The sequence below is a fragment of the Limanda limanda genome, chromosome 1 (genome assembly GCF_963576545.1).
Source record: "Limanda limanda chromosome 1, fLimLim1.1, whole genome shotgun sequence".
NCBI classification, from domain to species: domain Eukaryota; kingdom Metazoa; phylum Chordata; class Actinopteri; order Pleuronectiformes; family Pleuronectidae; genus Limanda; species Limanda limanda.
The window spans coordinates 3,620,924-3,645,484 of NC_083636.1; the positions used below are offsets into that span (position 1 = coordinate 3,620,924).

Consider the following 24,561-nt stretch of genomic DNA (forward strand, 5'->3'; position numbering starts at 1 on the left):
CAACTCAGGTATCTGACCGAGCCGTCACTATGACGACAGCTGCTGCTTCATGTGACCCACTCTCTACAGGGGCTGTTTGCAAGGTGCACCAAGTCACATTGTGGAGAGCAGAGGGGATTCCACAGAGGATGGTGGAGCAGAGAGTCGTGTGGAATCCTGCAGGAGATGGGAGATCTTATAATGACCCTGAGGATCTGGAGCTCACCAGTGGTTTGTGTCAGGGTCCAACTGACTCTCCAGTGAGACTCGGCTGCTTTGTTTCTCCTAAATGAGCAAAGAACCACTTTACCTCCAACGCTGAAACACTCTCACTGGTCTGGTCATTGGATCCGACACACACACACACTAACACACACACACACACTCACACATGCAGGAGAAGACCAGACGGCCTTAAGATTTAATGAAGGTTCAGGTTTCTGTGTGCAGGCCTCATTAAGCGAGCGGTAAATACCCTGTGGTGACCATGACGCTGCAGAATGTGATGGGATCTTTTATATTCTGTTGGTTTTGGAGGTGAACAGTAGAATTATTGCAGGTAGGTGAGTCAGTGGCCTGAAGCCCAGACTGACAGCTGCTCCCTGTGTGTGTCTGTGTGTGTGTCTGTGTGCAGAGCTGGAAACTGTGCAGAGAAGCTCCTCATTAAATAATGAGAGTACAGCTCATTTTTCACGTCCAAAATGATTCTATTACACGCTTGTCGGTTCCCGCAGGTGAGATGTGGATCACATCCATTCAGGCGGAGGTCACACTCCCCCTCTTTTATTATTGTGGAATGAGTGGTTGCTCTTTTTTACACAAGTTCATAGATAATAATTCCATAATTTTTTTTGTGACCCAGTAAAACATTCATCAACATGTTATAGTTCTAATCAGGACTGTCAAAATGGTTTTATTTCAGTAACTCCAGATGAGCTGACAGAATACCAGTCTGTCCAGCTTTAAAGTCACGTCTCCCTGTCGGGTTTTACATGTTCTTTTTAAGACATCTTTCCTGAACACTTCAGATTCAGTCAGTATTTCATATCATCTTATATTCATTTTGTCTTCATCATGTGCTCCTGTACCTGCCAGCCACTGGACACCTGCGGAAAAAAACCTTTTCATTTTCAAACTGCTGCAAATGTTCGTTGAAAGATAAAAATGTTTTAATCCTGAATTACTTATCATAAAATGTTCTCTTTGTTTGGACTCTTTCACTCACTGGATTTGCATGACATGCTCAAAGTTGATCTCGGTTATGAATTATAATGATTTTATTTGTTTTACAAAGTGCTTTTTATTTCAGAAACCTATATTGAAATGCTGCATTGCACTCGTGCTGATGTTTTCTGTGTAAAGAGATTTCTTTGTACTATTGATGCATTTCTTAAAAAAAACTAAACGTCCAATCTCCCAATATAAAAGAAAGTAAAAAAGATTCCTGGCTCCGCCCCATTATCCAGATCTCGGCCAAAATTGAATTAAGAATACTTTGGTTCACATTTGGTGTTAAATATAATTTTATGTTTGTCTTAAACAGTTTCATACTAACTGAAATTACATGATATCCACGAGAAGTTCCTGTTCACTTGTTACATGTGACGGTATTTGGACATTATGCCCCCTAGTGGTTCTTCTGGAACACAAATGTTAAAAAGAAAAAAAAACTGTGTAATAATAACACATCTACTGCAGAGTGACGTGGTTCTGAGTTAATTCTTTATATTTTTAACAAGCATCTGAGTCTTTTTATGTGAGATCTGTTTTTAAACCAAATGTCTGTTGAACATGTGGTATCCATTTAGATTTAGGGGCTGATACCAAATAATTTAAAAAGCGTTGACGTCATCAAACCATCAATCAAAGACATTTTATTCATGTTTGCACATCTTCTCTATAATGTTTGTGTGAGGTCACATTCTGGAGAAGTTCACACCACAAACACTCTCCTGCTTTGAAGTTGCAGTCAGAGGATCACAGGGTCTTTATATAACCTCACCACTCAAACCAATAGATAGATCAGATAGAGATAAGATAGTTCTCAGCCTCTGTGTTATACACTGAAACATCTTTAAAGTCACGCATTTTGACACAATCATGGTCCCCAGGGGATGAATCCTTATTCACTGATCCCCTGACTCCAACTTAAGGGATGAAATATATATTTTCAGATATAGATTCTCAGGAATCATTACATACAACTACAGACATGTTACGATCCAGGATGTATCCGACTCAGAAGGAAACAGTCGTTCTCTTAGTCAACATGTGGGAGGAGGGAGAAGATCAGAGCATCTTCAGAGCTGTAATGGAGCTGCAGATCTTCATGGAGAGGCTGAAAGCTGCGTTCCTGACACCATGTGCTTCTTGTGCTGATCGATGAGTTCACTCTATGTGTGTGTGTGTTCCAGTTTTAACGTGCACCCCATATGTGGCAGGTGTCTTGGTGTCATAACAGCAGATCCTGTTTCCCTCCAGATGCACGAGTCACATGGAGTCTGACGGACAGCAGCAGGTTCGTGTCCACTTCAAGAAAAACATAGTTTATGCATCATTGTAATAAACTGAAGTGGAAATCACACTTTTACTGAGAGACAGTGTTTAGTAGCTTTCCATGAGCAGAGCTCCACAGAACAGAGGTTAAGCTTCAAATCAAGAGTCTGGATCGTCCACTTTTCAACATCATTTATTTACATCATACAATTTATTCTGTTCTAATGGAAGATTATGCGCACTGCAGTATATAAATAAAGATGTTTGTACAAACTTGCATAACTAAAGGATCAAATTAAAAAACAACACACACGAAGCAGCCAGACCATGAATCATCAGAAACGGTAAATTATTAATAACCTACGTCCACAGGTCGTTGACAAGTCACCGCGACACACAACCAGTCGGCTTCATACGATACTCACACACCAGCCGACGACACCTACTCCCACAAACACACACTTCTTGTGTTTGACACTCGGCAAGGCCAACACTCCCCATGTGGTGAATCTGTCAGCTCACATTAAAAAACTGATAAACACTCAATAGTGAAGTAAATTAAAAAAAGAAAAGATTAGTGGAGCTAAACATTTCCAAAGGCAAGAATTAATACAAGTGTAGGCTACTTGTCAGACAACAACACACGGCATACAGATCACTTTTCTGGATAACAACGACGAAACAAAAGGAGAAAAAAATAAAACGCTTGACACGTTTGGTGATGTGACTTCAGTGGATGGTTTTTTTAAAAAGCACAAATCTGAGTGTCCGCCCCCCCCCCCCCCCCCAAGGGCAAATCACAGCATTCAGTCCAGTAACGGCGGGAGAAGAAGGATTTCACTGCAGAAGGGAAGAAGAGGAGCACCAGCCACAGAGTCTCGCTTTATTTTGACAGGGACGGGGGTCCGGCAGCACAGAGAAGCGTTTTTTCACTTGGATAATAACTTACCAGGACGCAAAGTCCCACCAGGTCCGGAGCGTTTAACTCTGACCTCAAGTGGAGGCTCCAAGAAAAAGAAAAAACAGCAAGAGAGAAAGAGGCAAACGTCCATTTTGCTACTCAAGCCAGCAGAGAGCAAGCGCAGCGGCTGAGCTGGTCCAATCAGCCGGCAGCAGTAACAGTCAACGGGCCAATCGGAAGCCTGGATGTGTCCGGACGCTTCCCGGGGTCAGAGGTCACGTGATCGCAGCCCGATCACCACGGACCGGACACGCATCACAGAGCTTCTCTAAAGGGAAACAACGGCTTTCCTTCAGCAGTCTCGCTCAGTCACTTCTCCCACCCGCACTGAATCCTCACACACAATATCTGCTTGTTCAATACAACTCTTCAAAACTGTTAGACTCACACACACCCCTGACAACAACAACAAAGCTGAAAATACACGTGAACTTCCATGCACGGGGGGGGGGAAATGTCCTGAATGTGTTACAAACCAGAAAAGAAGAAAAAAAAGAACGGATCCTTCAGGGAGAAGGTTTGGGTTCAAGTCTTTTTAGTTTTTTTTAAATCCGATCCACTCCCAGTATTCAAAGTCAAACTGAGAGGCCTCCTCATATTCTCTGGATCTTGTCAGCGACGCACACTGGGTTCTCTTTGCGGATCTTGGCGGCAGCTTCGGCTTTGTAGTCGTACGGGCAGTTGTGCTTGTCGGAGTAACGGTGAATTCCACAGAACAGATTCCCACAGCGGCAGTCGAAACCTGAAACGCCACAAGAGTCTGATCAATAACAAGGACACACACACATACACACACACGACTGCCAAACAATCACTAGACCCAGACACAGTGGAGCTGGGCTTAGTGGCGATGGCAATAAATCATTTATCGGTGTCTCACCTGTGAGGCCGATCTTTTTACGGCACATGAAGCAGCGTTTCTTCTTGGGTTTCCCGGGCTCTGGGGTTTCGGACTCGTCACTGCCAGCAGTGGACGGGCTGGAGGACGAGACTGTGGGTTGACTCACAACTGGAGACACACAAAAAACACAAGAGTCAGGAAAATCAGTCTGATAGAAAAGCTTCCTTGTGTATACGAGTAAAAAAGCAGATGAAGCAGTTATAGATCCTAATACTGGAAGATAGAGGTTCTTCAAGTTACACATGAGAATATCTGACGGAAATGTTTGGTTTCGGTCACGTGTGGTAAAACAATATCTGTCCAGGTGATTTAAATGCAATGATTCCAAGAAGTTGTCCTACTCACATTTACAACTTTGTGTCCAATGGCCAAGTCACAGTCAGCGATATATAAGTAAAAGGTGTCTCAGTATACATTTTTTATTGACAGAGAAAACACAAGCTAAACAGGAGGGTTTTATTTTCCTGTTTGACACAGTTTTCAATTAAATGTCACATTAATGTCTGGCATCGATATTTGGGACCAACCTGGCTCTGCGAGCTCGGTCCTGCTCCCTGAGGCTCCTCTGTCCTCACAGGAGAGACTCATCTCCGTCATCTGCTGAGTCATGGACAGGGCCGACGAAGCCCCACTGTGAAGGAGAAACGGAATTAAACTCAAAACGTCTATAAAAGAGGGAAATAAATGAATTTTATTACAATAGTTATCATGCATCCAGCTCTCTTCTCACCTAGTGGTGGGGGAAAAAATCGATTCTGTTCTGTATCGCGATATTTTGTGCCCGCGATTATATCAATACTGTAGCACAAAGTATTGCAATATTTTTTTTTTTTTTTTTTAATACTTTATTTACAATTATATATGTAACAGCCCCTGGCTGGCAAAGCATGACAAGGAGAGTTTAATAATAATAATACATTTTATTTATAAGGCGCCTTTCAGGACACTCAAGGTCGCCGAGTTTCAGAGTTTAAAAGATACCTAGTGTGTCTGCGGAAAGGATGTTCTCCACTGCAGGAGATATAGTAACGGCCCAGAGGAACTTTAACATCTGAGCAGGTTGACCAACTCCTTTTTCTGAACAAAAATGCCAATATTCCCAAATGAATTTAACATTTTGGGTCATGACCTTGCAGCCAACTGGACTGGACTCTAGTAGAACACATTTGTTTATTTTTCTCAATTTGATTGAAGCTCTAGGTTACTCTTATTTATATGATTATTCTCAGCTTTATGTTACTCTATTATGTCTGCTTGATGTTACTGTATTGTATTTAAATAATTGTAAGTTATGTGCTGGGAGCTCAGCGTTCATGTGAGAGGTCTCCTATTCAGAAAATAATTACAAAGGTCCTGTGTCCTGAATAGGGTTGCAAAGGGGTGGAAAGTTTCCGGTAAATTTCCGGAAACTTTCCATGAGAAGTTTAGCTCGGGAATTTTGAAAAAAAAAAATACGCAAATTAAACGCTGAGCAATAAAAAAAACCTTCAAAACTCTACTTTTAAAGATGTATGGAATGCAGCACACACTGCACGTTGAGTTTCAACCCTCCACTGTGCATTCTTCCATCACATGCACAGATAATTCCCAGCATCCTTCACTCTACAGCAGGGCTATTGAGGCCTGCTGTAGAGTGCAGGACTAGTCAGGTAAGTTTCCATGATATTACTGGGGAAAATATATTAGCATGCTGATTGAGGATTGTTCATCTGTTCATCTAGCCTATTTCCATTCATTTATCCATCAATTGTAAAATATGTTTACAGACGATTCCAATTGTTTGACTAACTATTTATATCTCTGGCATTGCATTAGCGTTTTTTTACAAACTTTTTTCTCATCTTATTCTACAGAACAATGCCACGTGCACTCTCTCATGTGTGGAGACATTTCACCCCATCCAATGTAGAAGGAAAGGCTGTGTACATTTGCAAATACTGTGCAAAGACCTATGTTAAGAATGACACAACGATGCAGAAGCATATAGTCAAGTGCCCAAAGTTTCCTCAGGGCTCAAATCAGCCTATGACACAACAAAATGTTTATATTTATGTCTGTATATGACAAGGTAAATACAGTTAGTATAAATTACCCACAACATTTCCGGTTTATTCCCGTTAATTCCCGTATATTCCCGTATATTCCCGTTAATTCCCATGGAAAGTTTCCAACTTTGAATATTCCCGGAATTTTGCAACCGTAGTCCTGAATGTTCAAGGACAAAGTTTTTGCACTTCAGTTAATGTGTAGAAGACAATGTTGTTCACAGAATTTAATGTGACATTTGAAGTGAGGTGAGCAGTCTTATTTTCCTCATTTTTTGTAATGCCTTTGAATAATATGGGGGACATGAATCGCAATATATCGCAGAATCGCAATACTATTGAATCGTCACATTTTTGCCAATTCCCACCCCTATTTTCACCTGAGCGCCTCGGCGGCGACAGCCTCAGCGGCGGCGGCAGCCTTGGCCGCCTCCTCTGCTGCAGCGACGGCGGCGGCTGCAGCATTGTTCAAGGTGGCCTCCAACCGCTGCATGGCCGACGCCTCAGCCGAGCCACTGTTGCTGCCTGAGGGAGGAGATTTCACCGCATGTTACAGGTCAGGACTTTTCTCCTGCGTGGTCATGGAAACTAGAAAACAAGCGGACAGACACAGCAGGTCTTACCCATAGAAGTCAAAGAACTGATTCCTCCATTGTTCTGTCTGGACAGGTGTTCCTTGTGGCACACAGAGCACATGCCATTCGTGCTAGAGTTGCCAAAGAAACCACAGCCATTGGCACAGAGGGTAGGAACTGGGCTCTGATTGGTCTCCTGGGCCATGGTGATGTGTACCGCCTGGTGAGCTGACCTGGAGACACAAACAAACACGCACGCTAATGATTAGTGTTTGTGTTGACACAAGCACAGGAAGTAAATCAGACTTTAACTTAGCAACAAGAGACCATTGTCAAATATGCATCAACATCAAAAGTCCAGTGGGGGGAATAAGAGAATTCAGTTATTAAAAAATAATGGTCTAAGTGGTCATTATTAAGGGATAGTTCACCAAAAATTGAAAATGCACCCATCCCCCAAAACTGCAGTGGTGAGTAGATGATTTGTGAATTTCCATCATTCATTCATTTTTCAGTGAACTATCCCTTTAAACAGCATTGATAAGGTTACATCATCTGAATCATCAGTACTGTGATAATGATTCAGCTGAATTCATCAGAGAACAACACAGGTGTCAATATCCCAAGTACTGAGTCAGAGAATATTAATTCCGCAAAAATATGACGAAACCGCGGACAACTGTTAGTTCACAGCTGACATCATGATCAATACTTCATAAAAAAGACTCTAAATGTTCGGTGAGCATCTGTTGAAATGATTTTATATCATCCCTGGGTCCTGCAGCAAATATCACTCTGTGCCGTCACAACTCAGAAGTGTCATTTCACCCGGAGCTGTAATATTTGTGCTTGATTACAAATCACAGCCTGGCTCCACTCAACACGCCCACGTCACACTATTCATCAGCAGGTAGAGATATTAACAGCTTTAGTGACAGCTCATAATCACTGAGCTGTTGACAAACGTTCACATCTCACTTTGGCTGCTTCACACAACATTAGAGCGCCACCCACTTATAGGTTAGCAAACAACATCGGACGATATCGCCCTTTAACTGACTCATGGGTCGGTGAGCCCCTATTGTTTAATTTTATATTGTTTTATATATATTTATATTGTTGTTTAATGTCGGATTGTTATTTATGTGCACCAACCACACCAAAGCAATTTCCCCTATGTGCAAATATACTTGGCAATTAAAAGAATTCTGATTCTGAAGAGACACAGACATGTGAGAGACAAACCCTCATTAAATAGAGCGTTTCCACATTATTTAACTTCTCCATCCATTCACAATAAGAAGTAGAGCCGACCGATTTCAAGATTCAAGATGATTTTTTTGTCTTTCCAAAACACGAGGTAAACGAAAGGGAACAAAACTAGTAAAGATATTCAAGTATTATTGCATTTAAGTATTATAATCTCCCATGATTCAAGTTTACTTGGTTGTATTCGTATTTTGAAAGATAAAATAATGACCCATCGGTCTGGGACAAGCTGTATTTAAGACTGAAGTTGTGCAGATATCATGCACAGGGACAGATGTTGTTAAAGTTTCAAGAGTTGCACAACAATTTCATTAAGTTATAGTAACTTTTGTGGGAAGTATTCACATTTCATTTACTTATTTGTTTGACTTGGACCATGCTCATTAATCAACAGCAAAATAGCTCTTAATCTGTTGTCCCCGGCCTAAAATTGTCATATAACACACAGGTGCATTGCACAACAATAAGTAACAACCCAATCTGTCCTGGCACCAGATTGTGGGTCTTGAGATGCGGTCACATGACTCGTGTCTCCAGAGCAGCTTCACATGGATGTGTGTGTGTGTGTGTGTGTGGCTCTGCTGTCACAGGGGAGCAATGTGACACGAGTTACCTCAACACAACCCGGCTGTAAACACGTCTATTTATAGGAGGAGCTTGTGTTTGTGTCCACGTCATGGAGAAGGCTGGGTTAGGGTCCCACAAGGGTACGTGGAGCGAGCAGATTGTGAGATAACAAAACACCTGTAGATCCAGATCGAACTCGCTCCCTGTTGCCAACACGTAGCATGCTAACACCCCCCCACCCTAGGCCACATAAACCCTAACTTCACTTCCGGGTTAGATCTGTAAAGTCCCCCATCTCCTGCATCTCTAATCTGCAGCTTCCTGGAAAACACAGGGCCACAGCCGTGTCACTCCCACAAATCCACTGAGTCATGCTAGCAGGCTAATGGCGACAGCTAGCGGCGCTTCCTCTAAATGTTAAACTCCCAACACGATTCCGGGTGTGACGCGGACATTAAAACAAAACCTGAACAAACTTATTAAAGTTACAAACATCGTAACCTTCAATTCAACGGGTGGTTTGGATCGATAGCTCAAATGCTAACGAGTGTTAGCCCCACAACAAGCGAGCAGATTCTCGTGATCCATGCTAATGTTAGCATGCTAGCAGGTGTTAGCTTCAGTAGAAAAGTGTCGCCTCCTGTTTTGTCTGCTCTTTGTTTCTCCTTCCATCAAGATCGGATCAATCAAGTTTACGTTAAATTACAACAAACCTGATTTACGACGATTAAACCCGGAGATTGTACGCGTTTATCACAGCGACTACGTGCTAATAGCTGCTGATGCTAACGTGTTGATTTGGCCACTAATGTACAAACAACACTAGCTTGTTTACAGGTGTTTGTGTTTGATGATCAAAGGAGTAAAGTGATGATCGTCTTCTTTATTCACTTCCTGGTGTTGTACAGGGTTTAAGTTAGGAAGCTAACTCGGCTAGCTGTTGTGCTAATTGATTTACAGCCTCGCAGATGGTCGAGAAAAGTTTCCAGCGACACGTGTTGCCTCAGTGGATCATGTCGTGGATCCGGTCTGGTTCTGTAATAAAACATTACACTAAAAAAGCGACTTAAAGATGGTTCCGGGTTGAACTTTCCACTTGGGGAACTTGTGCTAGCTGCCGATGTCTCCGTGGAGCAGAGGACTCACCTTCCAGAGAAACGAGCTGTTTTCCTCCAGGTGTTCCGAGGAGGTTCCGTGTGGACCGGGCGGATCGGACTCACTAGGGCCGTCTAGGTGGGTTCGATTCCCCCTCGTCAGGCCACACGGGCTCCGCTGGAGCTTTTCACAAACGTCCTCTGACGAGGAGCTGGAGACTATTGAGGAAACATCCTCCACATCCGGAGAGACTGTACGCGACCGACTGCGCATGCGCCGGGCCCCCACAAGACACCTGTGCGCATGCGCGGAGGAAACCAGGAACCAGGACAACCGAGCTGTACCACAGGAAGGGCAAACTCCCGGCGTGGCAGCGGCAGATCGGAGAGGCACTTCCGGGCAACAACTACAGAAACTGCCACTGATGTGTAATGGCAGCAATAGATGTATCTATGATGGAAGCTGCCTTGGATGCCACTCTGTTGAAAGTCAGCTGCCATTGATGGCACTGATGTGTTGTGGCAGCTGGCTTTAATGCCACACTGTTGAAAGCTAGCTGCCATTGATGCCACTGATGTGTAATGGCAGCTGCCTTTGATGCCACACTGTTGAAAGTCAGCTGCCTCTGGTTTCCCCACCGCCACCACCCTGTCTGAGAGCCACATGTATTCAATGAGATGTATATATACTGGTTTATGAAAGTTTACAAGTTATTTTGACAGCTCTCTGGCTCAATATGAATCATTAAAGGCTCCACCTGTATCAGATCCATATGCATGACCTTGGACTGTATTCCCAGTATCAGCTACAGTGGGCCCGATACTGTGCCTGAGTAAACTGTGATAAACCAAAGGAAAAAGATTAAAATGTTGTCTTAAATTCTGCATAAGATGGTGAATAACCTCACGATAGCATTGATGCACAGGCATGTCACGGCTCATGTGGCAGTTTATTGACGACAACTGCACCAAAGTAGATGGAAATACTTCACAGGAACAAAGTTTTAGTAACGCTAGGATCAGACAAATTAATATTTATATTGATACTCTCTAGGCTGAATAAATGTATTCAGTGTTTTTGTGTTACAAGACAGCAAACAGGGACTCACACAATTTTACTTTCCAATTGCATATCAACCATTTACAGTTTTATTTACTCTCATAAGTGGACTTTGGGCCCAAGTGTTTTACTTATGACTGGATCTCATAGGGATTCTCCACAGACTCTTAGTTTAATACACTAACATCCATAAGAACATTTAAAATAGACGTATTGTTACTCCTTCAACTTCAAAATATTTTTTATGAGTTATGAACCTCTCTGGTGTAAAATCATCAGTGCATTTATGGCACAAATGACAAACGAAAATAAGAAATCATAATAATAATGAACTTTTTATTTGTACGGCACCTTCCATACAACCAATGCAGCTCAAAGTACTTTACATTCAATATAGATACAAATAAAAACATGTTTAGTAGATACTATATAAGAGATTTTAAGCAGCATAAGAACGCGTTAAAATTACATTTACGAGATAAGTAAATAAAATAAACATAAAATAAATTAAATATGCCGCCGGAATCATTCTTATTATTACCAGTATTGTTTCTGTAATATTATTAGAGTTTAAAAAACACCTAAATCGTCTAAACCGGAACAGGAAGTGAGACAGTCCCACGATCAGTGGTTGTCCCAGAAACGCATTTGAAGCAGCTGCGCTGGACCAATCAGACGCCGGCAGTAATCTGCGCTCAGCCAATCAGCTTCCAGAGAGCGAGGATTTAAACCAGGCTTGTGCATTTCGAAAGGAAACCGCATCATTCCCCAGAACGAGTCTCCAGCTTCGATCGAACGAACACACATCGTGAAAATGGCTCTCCGTGTTACCAGAGTAAGTGATTTAAATGTTAATTATAATGTTTATCCTCTTTGTTACTTCCTCCTGAACTTCGCTGAAACATTCAGAGGAAACGTGGGTTTATTGTTTTATATATTTGAGTTTAAAGCGTCTCGGTGGACTCTGCTCCTGCGGTTCTCCTCAATGATAAAACTTTAACTAAATCCTGTTAACGTGTTGTATGGTTCTATCACATCTAACTCGTCTCTTCCGGTGTTTCTGTGCAGAACCGTTTGGCCTCCGCCAGGACCGAGCTCCCCGGGAAAGGGTGCTCGGTGGCCGGGCCCACTCTCAAGCCCCGGGCGGCCCTGGGTGAGATCGGGAACGTCGCAGTGAAAGAGGTGCAGAGGAAGGTGAGCACAACATTTCAACTTTTATAACATTTATATAATATATCTAATGTGTGTGGATTCATATAATCAGTCAAATGAAGCAGCTGCAGAGTTTCTAACACGAAAACTCGAGTTAAATCTGCAGCACATCAATGCTAATACCTCTAAAACCTTCTATCTAATGTATATTCATGTATTTAAAGTGCTCTTCAAGCTGGTGCATGTTAAGCAGTCATGTTGTGTTTGAGCTCAGCAGCTTCACTCCAGATCTAAAATGGTGGAACAAAAGGCCTCTGCATACAAGGCCACCACCTTTTTAAAAAATGCATCCACTGTCACTTCAGCTCTTAACATGGAGTCAATTCTATTCATCTTTCTTTAACAATAGGAAATTGCCTATTTTAACACTTGGGAGCATTCCACAGGGAACCAGCCAGTCTATCTTAGTGTAAATGACTGTTGGCAAGAAGCAGTTAATTTCCCTCAAGGCCCAAAAGCGCCTGTAAAATCAATAGAGTTGCACCAGGTTGAACATTTCAATGCTTTATCCAAGTTGAAGTGTAAATAAACCTTTAGTCTGAGCTGGAGTTTAATGTAGTTTGTGTGTTTAGCTGTGGGAGAGTTGCTGTGCCACATTTCAATCAATCAAATTTTATTTGTATAGCCCATATTCACAAATCACAATTTGTCTCATTGGGCTTTAACATGGTGAGACATCCTCTGTCCTAAACCCTCAACAAGAGTCAGGACAAACTACAAAAAAAACCTTTTAACAGGTCAAAATATGTAGAAACCTCAGACGAATGTGAGGATCCGTCTCCCAGGACGGACACAAGTGCAACAGATGTCAAGTGTAGGAAAACATCAAGATTAAAGATTTTTAGCAGCATTGATGGGGTAAACATTTTGAAGGATAACTTCAATACCGTATGTTAAGCAGTCCTGCTGCAATCAGTCTATGGTCATCAGCCAGCAGGATCAAGATCCACCATCCCGATCAGAGGCCACATTTCTGCCCTAATTAAAAAAAAAAATCTTTTCTAGGCCGTGAAGACCGAAGCGGTCAAGAAGCCCAAAGTGATTAAAGTGGAAAAAGCTGCACCGGTGGCCGAAAAACCAAAAGCACTAAAGAATGTTGTTCCCGCTAAGCCGGAGGTTCTGGTGGTGCCGGATGTGCTGGAGGTCCCGGAGGTGCAGGTGAGTTCCCAGAGCCTCTTTCCCACATTAAGACCCCAATGACTGCTGGGTGTGGTGGTGTGATGTTTGATCTCCTGGTTCCACCCCCCCTGTGCAGGTTCTCCCTGAACCAGCGTCCCCCTGTCCCATGGAGACATCAGGCTGTGAGCCCCAGGACCTCATCCAGGCGTTCTCCGACGTCATGCTGGAGACGGCCGTCCGGGACGTGGACGCAGACGACTACGAGAACCCGATGCTCTGCAGCGAGTACGTCAAAGACATCTACAAGTACCTGCGGGTGCTGGAGGTAAGAAACGCTCAGGTCTCAGATCAAACTCCGTGTTCGAGCTCTGCTTTGTTTCTAAACCCAGAGTCTTGTCTCAGGTTGAGCAGGACGTCAGGCACCATTACCTGGAGGGCCACGAGGTCACCGGGAACATGCGAGCCATCCTCATCGACTGGCTGGTGCAGGTCAGCCTGAAGTTCCGTCTGCTGCAGGAAACCATGTACATGACCGTGGGAATCATTGATCGCTTTCTTCAGGTGAGTCGTGAACCTTCAGATGGCTTCCCTCTGCACAGCAGGTGGTCTGTTTTACTAAACGTGTAAACCCATCTCCTCCAGGACCACCCAGTCCCCAAGAAGCAGCTGCAGCTGGTCGGCGTGACCTCCATGTTCCTGGCTTCCAAGTACGAGGAGATGTACCCCCCCGAGATCTCCGACTTCGCCTACGTGACCGACCGGGCCTACACCACGCTGCAGATCCGAGACATGGAGATGACCATCCTGCGGCAGCTCAAGTTCCAGCTCGGCCGCCCTCTTCCCCTGCAGTTCCTCAGGAGGGCCTCAAAGATTTATGAGGTATCTGCATCTCGGTCCAAAAGTAACTAAATCCAACAATTGATTAGTGGATTTTCCTGTAACCATGACGTGTGTGTCCTCCCTCAGGTGACCGCTGAGCAGCACACGCTGGCTAAATACCTCCTGGAGCTCACCATGGTGGACTATGAGATGGCTCACTTCCCTCCGTCCCTGTTGGCCAGTGCTGCTTTCGCTCTGACCCTCCAGATCCTGGATGCTGGTGAATGGGTGAGCGGCCATTCCAATGCTAGACTAGATTTCTAAACTAGGGAAGAAATAAGGGTATTATGGAAAAGCACCAAATCTAAAGCCGATATCAAACTCATCTTAAACACTAACTAATCAAAGTAAAACAACAGTATCACTTCAGTGTTTAATGCATTAAACAAATTTCGGCATCCCTAAATAACAATGGGAATATTTTCTGGTGACAAACTGTGAACCAGGCTGTAGTTCAATGTTTTGTAAAGTTAACATTTTGGGTCCACAAGAAACTTTTCCATACATTCCATTCCATAGGGTTCGTACGGTCATGGAAAACCTTAAAGTCAAGGAATTTTAAAATGGGTTTTTCCACGCCTGGAAAAGTCTTGGAAAAAAAAATCTCTCAAAAGTTTTGGAAAAGTCATGGAAATTTGTTATATTCATATTTTCATGTCGTTAATTTACGCTTTAAATGTTTTAAATAATTCCTATGCTTCTAAAGTAATACACTAAAATTATAAGCAGGCATACTTGGGTTTGTGTCATTTAAGGTAAACTGTATGCCTTGGAATTCTCATTGTTAGTTTAAATACTACATTTTGTCAGTTTTACGATGAGATTTCACAATGTTCGGTCATGGAAATTTGGTTTAAAGTTATTAAAGTCATGGAAATCCATTGGTCAAAATGTGTATGAACCCTGATACTTTATTTGCAGTGTGTTAAGCTCTCCGTACTTGAGTCTTAACTTTTTGTTGAACCTTTCCTGACTCTGGACCATGTTGTGTGTCTCCTCAGGATGTGACGCTGCAGCACTACATGGACTACACAACAGAGAGTTTGATTCCTGTGATGGCGCACATTGCCAAGAATGTTACCAAGGTGAACGACGGGCAGACCAAGCACATGGTGAGTGGCTCCTCCCACCAGCCGGGCGTGTACTCGGCACATGAAACTGAAAAGTTAAACTTTGACTCTTGCTTTTATACTTCTGACCTTCGCTCTCTTGTTTCCCCTTCAGGCCATCAAGAGCAAATACTCTACTTCCAAGCAGATGAGGATCGCCAACATCCCACAGCTCAAGTCTTCTGTCGTCAAAGAGTTCGCCAAGCGGCTCCCACAGTGAGACAGCTGTTTCCGGCTCCTCGTGCCACTTGTACATTTGTAACTTAAGCAATTTTTTTTAAACGTGTCTGAAGGATCAGCACGCAGAGGACCATGTCGGCGGTTTGCCTGTTTTAACAATCGGATTTCACGTGATGTCCGGCCGACTCTTCCAAAGCACGCCACATGTTTTGTTTTTTTGGAATCATGATTTCCGCTCCGTGAGCTTCAGTCAACCAGTGACCGCTGTAATGCTGCAATTCACTATTTTCACCATGTCTGTTCAAAACGTGGCTCATTAATGCACTACTCTGTTTGCTGAAAGCTTTAATGTGGCGAAGAGTCAGTACTGACACATCTGTCACTTAGCTCCACCTCCAGCAGTCTTATTCCACCGTGTCACTTCCTGTTGCATCTGAAACGTGTGGCGTGCTGTCAGAGGTCGGCCATGGAAGGATCCCGGGGCAGTCGTGGCCCAGTCCCAATCTTTTTATAATATTATGTTCTTAATGTGTGACAGTATCTAAAATGTACAGCAATACTTTTAAAATGATTTTACTTGAATGTGTTTTTCTTAAAAGCGTCTATTAAATGGCTCTGACCAGACTCCTGCTGCCTTGTCATGTGTATTGTTCACCACTAGGGGGTGGTGCACCACCACAGTTGCTGGGCCTTGATGGTCAATGTGTAAACTTTAGCTTCAGAGATTGAACTGGGACAAAACGATTAGCTGAAGCTCTGCAGGGGACAGAGTTAACAAGCAACTTCTGTTCCTTAACTCTTGTGCTTTCAAAAAAAATTCACTTTAATAACTCAGCTAGCTGATTTTATTCCTTAACCAAAACCTTTTATAGCCTTCACAGGGTTGGCGTTTTGGACTTAAGTCAATGTTAAACCATTAGGTCTTAAATGTGCTTCAGTAGCTCTTATCTTAGTGTTGTCAAATGTTCTGAGCATATTTTGTTGTCTCTTCCTGCAGTATGATATCGAAACTACAGCAATACTCATTTCCCACTAAAGATGCCAGTTTCCATGGCAAGTTTTGAATTATCTCCTAGACTATTTCACTTTAAGTAATTATCTATTCCTCCAAAGCTCCTATTTTACTAATCTTAAACTTTAATTGTCTTAAATGGAACTTGCTGAAACCTTCAGATGGTAGTTACAATTGCTGTCCACCAGAGGGCACTGACGACTTGACTGTCATTATTTGAAATTCACCATCGAGGAGCTATAGTCTTAAATATCCTATATATGGGAGTTATTGTATCCCGCAATGCATGATGGTCTATTTTGCTCTATTGACCATTTAAAGAGAAATCAACAATCTTTATAAGTCTAAAATAAACATTTGACATTTACTCAGGGGTTTTCTGCAAAATGTATTATGGAATAGAGAAATAGACTAAGTTAGTGGGGGATAGTGGATTTTTAAATTGCAAGTGTCTTAAGGTCTTCGTGTATATTGTCTCCATGCTGCCTATTTGTTAAGTGTACCGGTCTTTATGTTTGCACATGTCGTTTGGAAACTCACATCCCTTCTGTGTATGGTCTGATAAACTCTGAACATTGACACGTGAGGAAAATAGATTTTAAAAACACTTGAGCAGGTTCGGTTCTATTCAAGAGCAGAATAACAGACTGTCCGACCGGGAGAAGCTAAATGGAATCCAGCCTCGTTGCTCTGGCCTGCAGTGAGATCACGTTACGCTGAGTTTAAGGGTTTTCGTTCTTTTGATTTCCTTTTAGCTCAATTTAAATTCCATCTACGTCGACTACATCCGGAGACAATGTGGGATAATGCGTCGCCCACCCCCTTCTATTGAGTCATGCTCTTTAATACTCGTCAGGACACATGGAGATCTCATGTAAGCTGCCGGCTCCTCGCAGCTTCGATTACATCACATCGAGCCACAAGTATTTAAAGCTAATGGACAAAGCAGAGTGGGAGCTATTATCACTTTAACCCCTTCACAGCTGAGCCCCCCGGGGGGAGGCAGACCCCCTCTATCCCGTCCTCACACCCCCCAGGGGGGACGACCCAGAGAGCTCTGCTGTACACGACCACCTGCCATCTGCATGACGTGAGTCTGAGTCCATCACCGGGGTCGAGAGGTCAGGATCGCTTTGTTCAGACGAGGCCACAAATCATCTGCTGCTGAAGGAGAGAGAAACAACATGCTGGGAGTTTACTGAGAGAATCCATGCAGTGAAATGTGAGCTGGAGGATCAGTGGAGCTTCAGTGTCTGAGGCGGAGACGCAGCCAAACGATGCTTTGATATGTTCAGAGCTTGTGATCCACACAGCCCTGGCATGTGAGTGTGAGCTGAGACCACCTCCCTTCCATCCATCAGGCTCTCCCTCTGTTATCCTCCACTGGAGACACACCATGATTAGCAGTAGTTACCGTGGAGCACCGGGCTTTTAAACGCACAGATCAGACTGGGAGTTCATACTTGGAGGCTGAGGTCATGCCTGGGCAGCCGGGTCGGTTTACAGGAGAGATTCCTCCTGCGTGGGGCTCCAGGCCTAGCAGCTGCCTGGAACTCAAGCCGGCCTTTCTGACAGCGATTCAGCCGAGTGACATTTATTATGATGGAAAATTGAACGTAGGGATGAAGGAGCTCGAGAGAACTCTGAAACACTGAAGCTCCAAATCCTGTGATGCTTGATTTCACCCAAATTACAAAAAGAGTTGGTATGGAGCCATGAAAATAGATCTGGGATTTCGTCAGTGACAGATCTGCGTCAGAGATGTTTGCCTCCATGAGCTGAACGAACGTTAAGTGAGAGGAAGTCAGAATATTAGATTTCAAACACTCAGTATAGAGCACATACCACAATTAAGTTCCCTAGATCCAGATTTTTATTTGAATTTTGAAACCAAATTGCACAAACTCACAACTTTCAGTCCTCTAAACATTTCTGATTGTTTTAATCCACGACGTAAATGTGGAAAATGTTAAATAAGGTGAAAAAACATCCTGCATCTGCCCCCTGATGTGGATCTGCACCATGATTCTTCTATCAGGTTCTGGTTGAAACCCGTCCAGTAGTTTTTGCAGGACTCGTCTCAATAACAGACAAACAACCATGTGACCTCCCCTGTGCAGGTGGTCACCACACCGATGTGCCGTGACACCAGAAAGCGAAAAGAGCTGTGGTGCTTGTCATCTTTCCTGCAGCTCACACTCGACTCGTCTGCCTGGAGAAACGTTTCCCCTGCAATGGGAATAACAGACGCGGAGATCGGAGCTGATAGAGACGCTGCTGGAATCTGGAATCCACTACAGCTCCTGAACATCTGCAGACAACAGAGCCACTGCTGCAGAGCCGGTTCTGACCTGACCTGACCTGAGCCGAGTGGTTCTGCCAATCTCTCCAAATCAGCAAGATGGTGGCGTTAGTATCCGGGATATTTCGGCTTCATTTCCTGATAGTGGGAAGTGGTGGAGATGTCGTCCATCGTTATTTAAAGTCTATGATATCGGATCCTAACCCCTGTTTCAATCTTCTGCAAGTCAAATCACCTTTAACAAAGTACAACACTAAATCCTTTTAATCTTGTTACTGAAGCAAAAGAGACTAGTTTTCAAGTTTCCCTGAATAATCTGATAAGTGATAAATGAGGTAAGAGGATAATTCAGAATAACTGGAAGTGTATCAGCTTCATCTGAGGCCGAAGACAAATCGATCTTCTTAGTTAGAAGCTGTTAAAAGAGAAAGATAGAATCTGCTGATCTGAACCGAGCTCTTACACGAGAGCACTGAACCACGGTGAGAACTGGATGTTGCCTGTTCGTGCACATTTCAGTGTCCTTACAGCCCAAAAGCTTCTGTCCTCTTCCATGTTGATCCAAGCTCTCCTCCCCATTAAGTGAATCTGCGAGTCAGCACTGAGGTCCAGAAAGAATGCCGAGCTCGGCCTCAGACCGCTCCGTGTTCCAGAAACACAGATCTCACCCGCAGGAGGATCATCCAAGACCGGAGTCTGAAGCTTGGAACTCTCCAGTCTAAACATGGTCCAAGATGGACGGAGATTTAACAAGTGCCCCCTTCAAAACATGAGTCTGCACGTCTCAATTCAATAAAGGCAAAGTCAAACAAACATGCGGCCGGCGGCACGGTCGGGGTTTCTCACATTCCTCAGGACGCCTCGACCGAGCAGGAAGTCGTCGTCTCCTCCTGATCAAGGCGAAAGATCAGTGTGAATTGAGTTTTGAAAATGAATAAACTATATTAGAATAGATTCATTCACTCCTTTTTCTCTTGAGCGACTGTGAGGACTCGTTTGTTTCCTAAACGTTTGGGTTTCATCAGCAGTTTTAAAGATATGATGTTAAAGTTCTTCATTAAATTGCCTAAAAAACAACTAAACCTATGTTACTTATTTTGTTGACTTGTGTTCTCACATTATCCAAAACTTCAAATGATATGATGAAGGAACAACCATCCAGCTGCTGTTTTCCTTGAGGAGGTTCATGTAATATGTAGAAGTTCAGAACAGCTCCTGCAATGACAAGAAAGTTGTCTGATGACGTAAATCATTTTATTTGTCATAGAACATCGTTAAAGAAAGTGAAATTCTGCCTCTTCATCCAGATCCGAACCTTAATTCACCAGATTCTTCTTCAGTTTTGTGTCATCCTGCTGACGAATAAACCAACAAAGACACACAAGGGAACAACACAACCTCTGAAGTGAATGAGGCCCATGTTCTGATGAACTCAGCTCATCCTCCTCCACGTTACAAGCAGCAGCCGTGATGACACAAACACACAAACACACAAACACACAGACGCACACACAAATCGAGCAATGCAAAAAGAAGCCACTGCACAAATCCCACATTTTATTACATGCATGTTTTGGCAGGACCCGTTGTTATGGGGATACAACGCGAGGTTATTATCTTGTTTCGGCACTCCGAGGTTATTTTTGGCGTCTGGACCCGATCGGAGCACGATGCGGTCGTCGGGGGAGACGATGACTCGTGGGTTTTTCTGTTCTCCAACTGATTTTTCCGCTGGCCTTCTCTCCACACTGGTTCTGGGGATTAATAGGTCTGGTCCAACTCATTTTAAAGTGCCAGTGTGATGCTGGTGATGCTGCAGCAGAACAGAGTCAAAGATGAAGCTGATTTATTAAAGTTAAATCTCTTTTAAAAGGGAGACACATGGTTGTATTGGTTTATTTGTGAATGTTAAAGTTCTGTAAAGTTAAAAAGCTCGTAGTGTATTTTAAATGCAGTTCCTCTCCTTCACGGTAAAAACACTGAAGCTCCTGAAACATCTCCAGAGATAGAAAGGTGGCGATTGACCGCACTTTTTAGGGGAGGGGCCTAAAGAGACAGTAGCCAGTGTTGGAGACAGAGGCTGAAAGGATGAGCTGCAGCTTTCTGAACATATAAACCTTTTCCTGTAATAACACTGATCCAAACTATGAACCCGAACCTTTAACCTTTAACGAGGAATCTAACAGCTGGAATATGATGGTAGTGTTTTGTTTTTTTTAAATGCTGCAGCAGTTTGGTGCTGGAACCGAGACAAAGATGAAGCTGATTTATTAAAGTCAAATTTCTTTTTAAAAGGAGACACATGGTTGTATTGGTTTATTTGTGAATGTTAAAGTTCTGTAAAGTTAAAAAGCTCGTAGCGTGTTTTAAATGCAGCTGCTCTCCTCCACGGTAAAAACACTGAAGCTCCTGAAACATCTCCAGGGATAGAAAGGTGGCACACCTTTTAGGGGAGGGGCCTAAAGAGACAGTAGCGAGTGTTGGAGACAGAGGCTGAAAGGAGGAGCTGCAGCTTTCTGAACATATAAACCTTTTCCTGTGATAACACTAATTCAAACTATCAACCCGAACCTTTAACCTTTAACGAGGAATCTAACAGCTGGAAGATGCTGGTAGTGTTTTTGTTTTTTTAAAGGCTGCAGCAGTTTGGTGCTGGAACCGAGACAAAGAAAAAGCTGATTTATTAAAGTCAAATCTCTTTTTAAAGGAGAAACATGGTTGTATTGGTTTATTTGTGAATGTTAAAGTTCTGTGAAGTTAAAAAGCTTGTAGTCTGTTTTAAATGCAGCTCCTCTCCTCCACGGTAAAAACACTGAAGCTCCTAAAACATCTCAAGGGATAGAAAGGTGGCGATTGACCGCACTTTTTAGGGGAGGGGCCTAAAAAGAGACAGTAGTGAGTGTTGGAGACAGAGGCTGAAAAGAGGAGCTGCAGCTTTCTGAACATATAAACCTTTTTCCTGTAATAACCCTAATTCAAATGATCAACCCGAACCTTTCACTTTGACAGCTGGAAGATGCTGATACAACATCTAGTGGCAGCGAATGACGTGAATATAACTTTGAGAATAAATCATCTTGTCTTGGAATCACCTCCCCCACCCCCCCCCAGGACATTTCAGTTCCTTCTTATCTGGCTCAGAAACATTAGCTCACAAACTTTCTCACCAACGGTCACGTACGCGACTTCCTGATGTCAACATGACATCACAGCGACTGAAGCAGCGCTCGTTTGTACTTGTCAAACTGTTCTCGACTTCTTTTTTTTTTTTTTTTACAGAACCCTGTTGTGCCACGGGATTATCGCCGAGGTGCCGTTGAGGTCACGCTGCCGATCGGAGGTCACATCAGGGCCGATTCCCTCGGAGGAAGCCGGGCCAGAGTTTGTGTTGTGATTTACGAGATCGGTCCAAATGAGAAACAGGGACGGCCCATGAATCCTGCACTCCGGGCTGTGATTACACTTTCCACGGTGGATTATTCCTCTTTATGTGATGACAAGTGCTACAGGCTGATTTATGAGCCGTGTAATGTGGGGCTGTACTTTTTTACGGTTTGATTTGCTCAGACGTTTATGTCATAAAGTCCCAAAAAAAGAAAGGAATCGCTCGACTAGTTACAAGCAGCATCACAGAGCCTCAGATCCTCAGGTGGATTCTGCTGGAAGCTCGAACGTCCAGGTGGAAACCTAAAGGTGGCCAAGCTTCTGCCATCAGGACCCTCGGCTTTGGAACGACCCACCTGAGGAGACCAGGCAGTGACGTATTTTAAATTAATACATTTTATATACGTATATAAATGATGTATTTTAAATACGTCACTGAGGGAATAGTTTAATTTAGGGAATACTCAAATCTTCTCTCATGTACAACTGACTTCTCCTGCAGTGATTGTAACTGTTAGTTGACTTAACCATAGTATTTTATTGAAACGTTAAAAATAATTTTTTATGACCTTTTCCCTTGTATAACTGTATATATATATATATATGCATATTTATTTCATTCTTATTTATTTATTTTTTCTTTCAATGTATTAATTCTTCATTGTTCCCTCGGCACCGTTGTAAATGAGGGTCTTATTCCTCAATGTGTTTTCTGAGGCTTAAATAAATAATATATCAATCAAAATCACTTCTTAAAAACCCATTTTTATAGTGTGATGTCGTGTTTTTACAGGACAATATGAGTGTGTGTTGATTTCAGGTTGTTGTGAACATGTATTGAATTATAAGTTATTGCAGTTTTGCAAATTCAGAGGAGTTTGGCGTGGGATGGACTCCTCTGAATGAATTTTGAATCCAAATTGCACAAACTCACAACTTTCAGTCCTCTAAACATTTCTGATTGTTTTCATCCACAAAGTAAATGTGGAAAATGTTAAATAACGTGAAAAAACATCCTGCATCCGCCCCCTGATCTGGATCTGCACCTTAATCCTTCTAGAAGATCCAGAACAACTGGCGGATGCTGCTTTCTCTCTTGTGGCCCCTCCAGATATTTTCCAGAAATTATCCGGTTCAGTTCATGTCTGAAAGCAGCTATAACATCATCATGTTGTTAAAAAAGAGCCAAGGAACAGAAAATTTAAATCCACAACAATATCAACCACATTAATGACATAATTCAAGTTAAAAGTGAATTTCTCTATTAAAAAAACGTTGAATTTAATTGAATCTGTTGGTTCCATGAGAAGCTGCACAGTTGTCACCTCATCTGATCTGATTTCTCATCGAGTTAATAACAGCTTCATCTCCAAGCTGCTGAATAAGCACTTTGTTAAATTAGAATGGAGTCATTTATTTCCCCCTCAGCTTTCACCTCATGAGGATGAGCTCCTCCTCCTCCTCCTCTTCCTCCTCCTCCTCCTCCTCCTCCTCCTCCTCCTCCTCCTCCTCCTCCTCCTCCTCCTCCTCCTCCTCCTCCTCCTCCTCCTCCTCCTCCTCCTCCTCCTCCTCCTCCTCACTCAACACTCTCTCATCTTCATCAAGAAGCCGGAGATAATTCCATCATTCGTCACATCATGACACCGGATTTCCTCGATCGCAAAGCGTTTTCCTTCCGGTCACCTCAGACGGATAATACTCGTCATCATCCCTCCCCCCCCCCCCACACACACACACACAAACACACAAACAGACACACACAGAGGAACCCCCAGGGAGCAAACAGGCAACAGAAGCACAGTTATTGATTATATTAGTCAATAAAAGCCTAGTTTCCTCCCCGACTATTACACTAATGCACTGAGGGTGAATGTCCCGGCCGGCCCTGCAGCCCGGGTTATAAAGTGCACCAGAGCTCCTCAATTATTCACAAGGCCCCTTCGCCAGCTCCGGGCCTCCATTAGGAGACAGCAGTGGGGGGGGGGAGGTGATGACGGTGATGTCACCCGGCCCCGCGGAGCCAGACGAGGGCACCTGGGACCAGATGATGGAGTCGGCCGTGGACGAGCACTGCTCCGCCGGAAGAGAAGAGGAGCGCTGAGCCTCCGCAGGTCGTTTCACCGGCAGGAGGAAGAACCCTGGTGGACACGAGGGAGTGCTGAGGACGCATCGTGTGTGTGTCTGTCAATACCAGCTTGTGTAACCAATGCTCCTAATGGCCGACAACTGCTGACGGAGAAGAGTGGTCGCTGAGAAATGGAGGGATCTGTCTTTGACTGAGTAACAGAGGCCTCAGTTCACTTATATACAGTAAAGTAGAGATAGTGATGAAGAAGAGGAAACACAGAGGTGCCATTGAAAAGTGCTTGGCTAAAACCAGCTGCCAGAAGCATCGTCATCATCACTACCATCTGACA

The 24,561-nt window shown here is 43.4% G+C and overlaps 2 protein-coding genes across 2 annotated transcripts; one reads left to right on the forward strand and one right to left on the reverse strand.

Annotated features, from left to right (window-relative positions):
- Positions 1–3,252: 3,252 nt before the first annotated feature.
- LOC133026413 (AN1-type zinc finger protein 5-like) lies at positions 3,253–10,135 on the reverse strand. The gene is made up of 6 exons (XM_061093339.1): positions 9,940–10,135; positions 7,006–7,190; positions 6,763–6,907; positions 4,865–4,968; positions 4,317–4,445; positions 3,253–4,178 (listed from the first exon to the last, which is right to left on the reverse strand). The coding sequence occupies exons 2-6, from the start codon at positions 7,160–7,162 to the stop codon at positions 4,030–4,032; spliced, it is 684 nt and encodes a 227-aa protein (XP_060949322.1). The 5' UTR covers positions 7,163–7,190; positions 9,940–10,135; the 3' UTR covers positions 3,253–4,029.
- A 1,512-nt stretch (positions 10,136–11,647) lies between these two features.
- Positions 11,648–16,070, forward strand: ccnb1 (cyclin B1). The gene is made up of 9 exons (XM_061073849.1): positions 11,648–11,782; positions 12,016–12,141; positions 13,165–13,317; positions 13,415–13,603; positions 13,681–13,839; positions 13,921–14,157; positions 14,245–14,385; positions 15,159–15,269; positions 15,382–16,070. The coding sequence occupies exons 1-9, from the start codon at positions 11,762–11,764 to the stop codon at positions 15,484–15,486; spliced, it is 1,242 nt and encodes a 413-aa protein (XP_060929832.1). The 5' UTR covers positions 11,648–11,761; the 3' UTR covers positions 15,487–16,070.
- Positions 16,071–24,561: the final 8,491 nt, after the last annotated feature.